The sequence below is a fragment of the Mus musculus genome, chromosome 14 (genome assembly GCF_000001635.26).
Source record: "Mus musculus strain C57BL/6J chromosome 14, GRCm38.p6 C57BL/6J".
Taxonomy (NCBI): Eukaryota; Metazoa; Chordata; class Mammalia; order Rodentia; family Muridae; genus Mus; species Mus musculus.
In genome coordinates, this window is record NC_000080.6 from 6,210,946 (window position 1) to 6,221,104 (window position 10,159).

General features: G+C 41.5%; 1 protein-coding gene across 1 annotated transcript; it reads right to left on the minus strand.

Annotated features, from left to right (window-relative positions):
* Nucleotides 1-995: 995 nt before the first annotated feature.
* On the minus strand, nucleotides 996-8,265 carry Gm21560 (predicted gene, 21560). The gene is made up of 5 exons (XM_011244836.1): nucleotides 8,136-8,265; nucleotides 7,239-7,401; nucleotides 6,147-6,278; nucleotides 5,288-5,471; nucleotides 996-1,046 (listed from the first exon to the last, which is right to left on the minus strand). The coding sequence occupies exons 1-5, from the start codon at nucleotides 8,263-8,265 to the stop codon at nucleotides 1,038-1,040; spliced, it is 618 nt and encodes a 205-aa protein (XP_011243138.1). The 3' UTR covers nucleotides 996-1,037.
* Between the last annotated feature and the right edge of the window lie 1,894 nt (nucleotides 8,266-10,159).

Below are 10,159 nucleotides of genomic sequence, written 5' to 3' on the forward strand. Positions count from 1 at the left end.
TTTCACAGTAGATAAATATTTGACAACAAGGATGCAGCATGGGTAAGTTTTCCAACATTAAGTTCCTATCCAGAGAGTTGGACACACTCTCCACACTGAATGTATGATGGACGTTGTAGTTCAGTCTGGCTGTGAAGAAACTATGGAGCCCAGGTCCCATGAAGAATGCAGAGATCCATCTGGGTCTGATATCTGTGGGATTTCATGATCACAACTGAAATAACAGGGATCTTAAGAGTAAAGAGTTGGAGATCATTGTGTTTGTCCTAAGAATAAATACAATGTACTCAATTGTAACTGAAAGCTGACAGTCAGTATGTACTCTGTTTAGCCTTACCAAAATATCAAATTAATTACAAAAACAAATAAACAACCAATAAATAACAAAACTTCAAATGAAAACAAGAAAAACCAAGTAACTAAACTAATCAAAATTCAAACCAAAATCAAACCACAAAAATGGTGCAAAGCAAAATTTTTAGTCTGCTCATTTTGTAGCACAGCCTTACAGCCTGTGGCTGTCCTTGGCAACTTAGTAGAAAAGCAGTTCCTGGAGGTAACAAACTTTGCAGGAGAAATTTAAGCAACACTCTCCTTTTGGAGTGTGGGTCTGAAGGATATGGCCTCCCAAGTCAAAGCAGAACACATGTTGTAGACTTGGATCCAAGTTTTTACAATTTTGTTGACTGATCTCCATGTAATTATTGATGATGACCCATCAGGAAAAGATAAATTTAAACTCTCAGAATCTTCCTGGATACCCAGCAGCTCTTGATGTGTCTCAGCATTTCTCTGAGTCCCTTTAAATGTGCACTCTTCCTGGGACAGAGGCTAGATGAAATTAAGGCCTGTTCATACCCAAGAAACCAAAATAAAGGAGGAGCATACAGCCCATTACAGCCATGGTTATTAGGGATGAGAGGCAACAGTGGTGTATTTCCTGTGCACACCCAGTCCTCTTCCACCAGCACTTCTCTTTGAGGGAGATCATGTCGTGGTCTGTGCCATGTTCCAGTTTCTGTTGGACTGTTTCACACTTAGGGAAGCTAGAAAAGAAAAGGCCTTGTAAGCATTTGTCAATTCAGCTGTCCTTCCCAGAAGACCTCTATTCAGCTGGTGAAACCAACATACCTTTCAGCTGAGATCATACCATACATTCCAAGTGTCATAGAACACCTGAGCTTGGAAATATTTCTCACCTTTTAAAGACTGCTAGAATTGGAACTATCAGCTACACATTATACTGGAGTTCTAAAAAACACCACATTTCCCCACTTGTGCAGGTATATTTTACTTAGCAATAACATTGTAGCAATGTCTGAATATGAGTTCAAGAGAGATGCAAGCAACCTAGAAACCATGTGGATTCCTTATGAGGTGCGAGTGTGCCCTGAACTGAAGGGAAGGCTATGATTATTGCTCCAGTGCAGGAACCTCACAGGGTTCCTCTTGTCAATCCCTCTATCTTCAAATAACCAGAGACACCATACAACACAAAACCCATGGGTACTTCATAGGTCACAGTATCTGCAAAACTTTGCTAAATAAAAATATTCAAAAGGCCTGGCACTGAACCTTAAAAGTGATGGTCATGAAGAAACAGAAAAACACCCCTGTGACTATTGTAGGTTACACCCTCAAACGCACATAATATTTGTATTTATGCAATACAAGCATATTGTACTGCAGTGACCTGTTTAGTTTCCCGGTTAACACAAATATAAAAATCTCCCAGGACACTTTGGAGGCATAAAAACAAATCTTGAATGGGAAAGGTACTTAGTGGGCATAGCATATAGGCAGCTCAATCAGTGATATGCTTTCCACTCATATACCAGTCTGAATTTCAGGGTTCTTGTCCTATTATCCAATCTGGCTCAGCAAGTTCCCAAGGCTGTGTAGAATAGGTTTGTTTCCCAGCCTAGGGTCACATGTTGGTGATGGACCAGTCTCTTGTTGTTGCTCACTGTTTCAGACTTGTCCCAAAGTAAACAGTTTCTTCCAATAGGATCTCCCTTTTCCATCACCTGACTGACTTGGTGTCCAAAGGTATGAGCCCAGAGTAATAGGAACTGTCTACAACCAGGATGCAAAGGAACATTTTTCTCCCTAGAATGTGACTGTGTCAGAGCTATTTTGAGTAGGATAAGGCTGACAATTTGAAGGACAAAAGCTTGCATGGATTATCGCACACTGAGTTCATGGAAGGGCTGCACCACACGGCCTTTTCATCCTTCAGCAGATGGACATCAGGATAGCTTCTCCTTCAGGGCTGCTCTGAAGACCACTACAACCCTGAACGCCCTCAACTCTGTGGATAACTCCTCCTTGTTCTGGAAGCACTGGGTCAAAGTGAACTTCTTTTCCAATTTCTGAACATGGCTTCTAACAGACATAACCAATTTTATACTACCAGAACTGTCTGAAGGTCCTCATTTCTCCCAACCCCCACTAAGGCTGATTTTAACTCTGAGATAATGATGTTCAAGAACAGTCATGCTAAATGCTACACAGATAAGATATTGTGAGTACTTTAGATTATCAAGACCCTCAATGGGCTCCTGTAACAGGCCTGGTTTGCTCCACAGCTATGGGAATTCTGATCGATGCAAGTTCAGCTCCAAGCAACTCAATCTCTCAATGAGTAAAATCCAAGACAAACTACAAGGCAAAGCTTTACTGAGCAGAGGTAGCAGGAAATGCAATGGTGGCAGGCAATGAGGAAAACAACCTGGAATGCTTAGAAGACACAGTGAGCCACCTGACCTTCCAGTGGTCCTTCACAATTCACCAAGAGCAGAAAAGGGACATAAACACATGGATTTTATACAGCAATGTCCTCCTTACCTCCATATACCATAACTCTTACATTTGCCCTAAAGATTTCAATGAGAATCAATTGTTTTGTCTCGAGTTATTAAAAATCTGACCCTACAACAATATTTGTGTCCTTTTTTTCTTTGGAGTCAGGTGAGCATGCAGAATAATTGGACTGCTGTATTTGATATTTCATAGGTTCAAACTAAAACCTCAGAGTGCATTTGTCATTAAATTTGGCCTCTAGAGACACACACAGCTGCATTTATGCACAATCAAACACACACGAACACACACACACACACATTTGTATATAAAAGCACCCATATCACAAACACAAAATTACCTTGTATTAAACAAACACACAACCTTAGTATAAACAAGCTCAGGCAAAGGTCGTCAAAACACACACAGACAAACACACACACCAGACAAAAGAAACACAAACATATACAGGACACAATACACACAGAGAGACACACAAACACATATCAATGAAAATATTACTGTTGCCCAGCACATTTCCTGTTGCATGAGCACCTACTAGGACCTCTGATGTGTACGTGTGTAAGGTTCTTAGACTCAGGTAGTCTTTGAGGCCCTCATCTGTAATTAAGTCCTCTTCAGAAACTTTTTTCATGCAGACACTTTCTGGTCCTACAAGGAAGTTACAAGCTCTGCACAGATAACCTGGGCAACACAATACCAAATTCCCAAGAAAGAGATTCCTAAGAAAAGCCCACAGCAAGCCCCATGTTGACTCTCTTGGTCCCCTCACTATACCTACACTGGTTCCTTGGTAGCATCTGAGGAAGACAGTGACTTTTGGTCACTACCCAGGAACTTTTCAACCTATTACAATTCATGTGATATTAAATCTTCCTCAATATCAGTCAGAAGAAAGCTGGTTGAATGACGTGCTGTGACCTTTATAAAATGCAGCACTGTGCCAACTATGAGGGGGAATCTAACCTGAAACAAAGCCATGCCCACGATATAGTTAGCAAAAACAATGTTAGCAGAGTTATGCAGGGTAGGATTCTGTGCATGTTCATGGTGGAGCCAATAAGACAAAACCAAGTTGCCCAGGGAGATAACTCTATGCAGGGAAAGTGAAGAAATCTAACACTTATTTTTAAAATAGCTGTGTCGTTTATCAATTTGTTAAAATAAATAAGAGAGGGGTGCTACCTGATAGTGGACAGAAGATGCAAAGACTACTGTACAGAACAGAACAGTAAATGTCACGTTTATTGAGAGACCAAGGCTCAAAGAAGTAATATAGAGAATGACTGGGCAATTCAGATGACATTGACTGGCCTCCCAACATACCGAGAGAGACACAGGTCGGAAAAGCCATGCATACACAAAAAGAAACACACAGACACACAGTCACAGACACAGACACACACACTCAAGCACACACAGACTTATTCACATAAAATCAAAACTGAGTAGAAAACAATGAGGTATCTGTTATGGTTCAGGACCAAGATAATTCAGACTATGCAGAGGAGTTGTTTCAAGGGAGACCCAACGACTCTGTGATTATTTATAGGAATAAAAGCCACTAGAGTTGCCGGTTCATAGTGGCACACTCCTTTAATCCCAGCACTTGGGAGGCAGAGGCAGGCAGATTTATGAGTTTGAGGCCAGCCTGATCTACAGAGTGAGTTCCAGGACAGCCAGGGCTGCACAGAGAATCCCTGTCACAGGGGGTGGAAAAAAAAAAAAACATCTAACCAAAATCACTAGAGTACACTCTTCTTGGTCAGAATTGGGGCCATATATTAAGAAATTTTTTCATGAAGCCTCAGATCTCACACCAAACCTCAGCCTGTGAGAAGCCTTTCTGTCATCTCTGGTCAGCCAGCCAACACCAGACTCTCAGGCCGGGAAAGACCACTCCAACAACACTGAAAGAAAATAGGACTGACAAGCTGCTACTCAGGCTCTGTCAATGTGAACCAAGATATATGAAGCCTGAAGAGACCATTTTGAGATAGAGGGGGAAAAGGGGGAATAGAAAAGCCGCCAAAAGACAGCAATGAAATCCACTTATTTGTCAATTACACTAGGTGTCATCGCTGCAAACTATTTCCTACCTAGAATCTCACAAGATCCCTGTAAAGCAAATGAGCTACAGGCCTTTACTTCTTCCTTCAAAGCTCTTGCTATTCTCAACAAGGGCTCCAACACAGCACCCTTCAAACTTAAGGCATGTAGAGTTGTGGTGTGTAAACAACCTATCCCCCTTATTGATTCTAGCAGAGCAGGAACTTTTGCATGCCAAACATGCAGTTTCTTGAACCAGGCTACCTCCACAGAGAGACCTGTAGATGATCACATAAACAAACACTTGGAGGAGACATAGGTGAGTGCCTGGAGAAGTTGGTGGACTGTGATATTGGATTGTCTATGTTTATGGTTAGACATGAGGGCAATCTGTCTCTGATACACATCATCCTACCTGCTGTTCCTTTGCACTTGAGGCACAGATGTTCTTGCTGGCCTCCTCACAGAACCTCTTTTCTTCCCCACAGGACACTTGCGTTCCAGCCTGCTCCACCAGCAGCTTTCTGTTCTCATTCAGTAATATCCTTACTTTTTTGTTGAGTTGAGTGCACTCACGGAGGAGGTGGTCCTCCTTAATGCTGATCCACAAAGAAAAATTGGTGATTCCCAGCCAGATTCCATTGGCTTGCCACTCCTACAAGTCCCATGATCCCTGCAAGGGCCCTGATCCCCAGAAAGCCTGAGAAGAGTCCACAATATACATAGCAGAACCAAACAAAGACAAGTCAAACCAAGATACCACCCATATTCCAGAGGATTCCACAACCTTCTGAAAACCCTGTCACCAAGAGTTTTCCCTATACATCACAGAAGAGGAAATGTTCCTCATGGTTGATTATAGGTCTGTGGTACCATAAAACCTTCAGCAGGGAGAGGGCTTATCCCCTCTGAGAGTTGTAGAAGACCCAAAAGGTGTATACTCTTTTCATTTTTGTCGGGAATCCTATATCTTTTAATCTGTGGTCAGAAACATAGAGGTTCAGGGTTCCTGGATATTCCCAGCATGGTGGAAAAGTTTTCAATGTACAGGATCTTGAATTTGGAAGAATAAAGATTGGAGGGTCTTGGACACTCTTCACACTTAGGACGACTGAGTCCAAGAGGTACAAATCCAAGATCCTTGCCTCAAGGCAGGGTTCCTGGATAAAAAACAGATAGCATAGAACCAGAGCCCTTGCTTTTGTTCAAAGTCCTAAAAGGATAGAAGCATTCCTTGCCTAGTTCTGGGGGTCTCAGTTGTGTCACTGACTCACCTGTAGGAATAGTTATCTTCTATCAGTTCCTTGGAGTACTGCATGGAACCAATTATGGACTGGGTCATTTTATTCATATCCAACATTGTCTTCTCATGTTGTGATTTAATGATGTTGAATTCAGTGTTCATCCTGTGTTAGGACATGACCCAAGAAGCAAATAATCTGCTGAATTAAGGATTCAATAATCATGTGCCAACAGGTTATGCCATGGACTAACCAGCCGAGTGCATGCCAAATCCTGGCTCATTCAAACTGGGTCCCATTGGTGCTAATTAAACTTACTATCCTGGGTAGAGGACAGCAGAACCAGGGGACCAAATGGAGCTAGCTGACCTTCAAGGGCTTCCTGGACAAGCATGAAGGAATAGACTACTTCTATGACAATTTTCCACAACACTGTGCCACAGGCATGGGTCCAGTAGATATCTGTAATGACTTTCCTCTTGTTTTTAAGGCAGGGATTATCATTCCTTGGTTCCTGTTGTTATTTGAATTCCCAGAGGACACAACTAGTATTTACAGGAGAAAGGCTTTATCACACCTCCTCCCCCAGAAGATTCCTGTGTGACACCAAGGAAACACCAGGAGCAAACTTCCCTGGTGATCACTTTGGACCTCTATGGACTCAACACTATCAGGACCTGAAAACTGTGCTTCACACAAATCCTCAGACCCCATCAAAGGTCCCAGAGCCCCAGTCCTGAACAAAACACACAAACATCTACATTCACACACACAGACACAATTAGAATGCCAAATAAATCCTGTGAGGTGCCATCTCTCAGAATATAATAAACAATATCAGAGTAAAGCCGTGATAGCCTGCAGGCATTGCATTCACACACTGAAAGACAGTAAGTGTGAGCAGGTCCTTCCAGCTGTTTACAGCAACAATCAGATTGCAAGCACCCCAAGGTCAAGTACAAAAGAAGATGATAATAAACACACAGCACCTTGTTTATCCAACAATTAAACACAGGTCAAGGCTACTTAATTGAATGATCGGAGATGACACACCCCATTCATGGAAGGAAATTGGGGTAACAGATGGCAGAATGCAATCAATAGGGTACTGGTCATAATTCCTACCTGTAGTTTAAATCCTCATACATGTAAACATTCAGGATTCCACACATTTCCTTCCTCTCATTGCTGGTCTTCCTTATATGCAATTTCAGTTCTTCTACTTTATTTATATTTGATATCTGATTTGTGATGTTGGAATTTTGGGTTGAAGTATTTCTAGCAGACCCTGCAGATAGATAAACACAAATGAATTTGCATACTTAATGGCCCAGTGGCAGGGGAGACCATTCTGAGTCCCAAGAAGAAGACTGAGGGAGAGAAAAGGTAAAGACAGGGTGAATCCATAAAAGAGCAGAAAAGCTATCTTCTAGCTGGTTTGCTAAGCTATGTTCCTCTTCCTAACCACCATTGTCAGACATATGCCACACTCCCTGTTACAGGCCCCCTTGCCCTGAAATCTATAAGCTGCCTCAAACATAAAGATATGGGGAACATTGTCAGGTCATATCAGATGTGATGCAGGGAAATCCTGGAGTTCATAGTGCTTAGCACTATCAAGCCCTAATTAATCATGTGTCTTCAAATCCAAAGTGTCTGAGACCTCACCACATGACATGACCAGGGGAGCATCCTTCTCTGTTCTTTTCATCAGAGACTCAAGTTACCTACAGTAATCTGGAAGATGAAGTGCTTCAACTCCCTTCCATGAAAGGACACACTGTTATTCTCATAGTGCCCACTCCTGGCATTCTTTGCCACTCAAAATGAAATTAAATAGCTCCCAGAAAAGTAGCTGCAGGTTTGTCAATTCCTGGCTCTGTTAAACTAATTATCAGAAATTCTTGACTCTTTTTCTGACATTGACAAAGTCCAAGGCTTCAGCTTGTAAGACCTACTCCTGGAAGGCCCAGCTCAAGCCTACCTCTACCAGGAATTTCCCCAACCTTGCCCAGGACTCACTGTGCCTTCTCCAGAATGATTTCCTTCTTCCTTTTTCATGAGAAAGGATTCCCTCTTCCTTCTTTTTTGGTCTTGTCTCTCCTTCATCGCCATTCTCTTTCTGACATAGCCTGAGCAGCCTGGAAAACATTCCTGCTGGTGAACCCAGAGCAAACAGAAGGGATGAAACACAGGCAGTTGCTGTCACCACAACACAGGTGACAACACAGAAGATTCTAGTTCTATCCTAGATACAAGAGATTCTCCAAGGAAGGCATTACTGATGATGTCACTAGCAACTGCCATGATCTACCTGCTAACTAGTTCTGCCCAGCTTGGTCCTTTTCTGGGGTGCCTCTCCTGGAACCTGTCATGGATCCGTGGGATCCCCTTTGGCAACCTCTCCTTCCAAAGCTGGAGAATTCTACTGCTTCATTAGATGTCATGTGCTTTTGAGGGGGAACGTTGGTTAGGACTCTGACATGCTTAAGAGATTTTGTTAGCACCCAAATCTCTAGGGACTGTGGATGTAGTAGATGTTTCACAAAAATAAATATGCCATCTGAGTCAATTCATGTGACATACACTCCAATTTCCCAGGGTTTTCCTGTCTCACAGAGGCAAATATCTTTTTCTATATGTTTAATTGTATAAAACCTGGATAAAATTTTCTAACTGTGCATTCCTTTATAGTGTGCATTTTTCCATATATATATATATATATATATATATATATATATATATATATATATATATATATATATATATCAATGGGTTTCACAAAATCTCTTATTTACAATCCTATCTTTTACAAGGAAAACTCCCTTTTCTTTGAAACATAGGGGATCAACTCCAGGGCAAATATAAATGGTAAACTTGCTGTCCCATCTTCAAAACATTATCTTGCACATGGTCCTGTTCTCAAATACAACCAGACAATTTAAGTGGGCATCAGAGAGCAAAGGTCATCCCTGACTTTACATTACTACATTTTAGCCTCATTGCAATAACTTCTCCAATATCTGTTTTCCGGAATTGAGAAGTTGAGCAATAAGGATGTTGCTGGTTGTACCATGATACTGTACTCACAGCAAAAATAAGACTCAGGAGGTAGGGCAGGGAGTGCAATGGCCTGAGTTGAGATGAAACCTCAATTTTAATGTGTCCATAAGTTCAGGATGCTGTCTCTTGGCATTATCATCTCTGGCTTCTGTGTTCTTATGCTGGGCCTGCTGAATCTGTGCTATAATGCCCGCTAACCTCACAGATAAAGAGTGAAAAATCATGTATGTCTTCTTTGGGAAACCATCTGAATTTCACTACCTTCTTGAGCCACACAATATCAATATGCAGCACTCAAAAATCAAGGGGAGATAGGTGATAGCTTCAAAGTTGAGGGCTTTTTCTTCCAATTAGGGCGCATATTTTTTTCAATGTCATTTTTCCTTTTCTCTTTCACTGAGGGTAGCTTGTGTGTTTGCTGGCCTAACAGGTCCTGGATCCAACAACAAGGGGCTCACTCTGTACAGGATCAATTTTACTAAGAAAAGGCTTGTTGCAGAATCATGCCATGGCACCAACAAGTCAACTACACTGTCTTAGGTCGAGCTGACCTGGTATAGGACAGAAGACCTGAGCTATCTGGGGAAAGGAAGCAGCATGCAGTGTCACACAGCTCTCTCTGATGCAACTGCTAGAACTAGAATAGGGATGTTTGTTTGTTTGTTTGTTTGTTTATTATTAATACATTAAAAATTGGGTAGAGTTGTTACATGGCTCTAATCCCAGCACTCAGAAGGTTTTTAAACAATTGTTTTTGTTAGTATTCATGTTGTTTCTATTGGTTTTGTTTTGAACTCTCCCAGCTATTTGCACTGGACCCAGAAAATTAAGTCCATTCTCTGTACAGTCCTATCACTCATTTTAATCAGTGATTTTACTCTTAGCAACCACTCCTCAGATGATCTAATTTCTCATTTTCAAATAAGTAAAACAGTCATAAAGACATTTGTTAACTTGTATGTTCTCATGTAACCAATTCATCA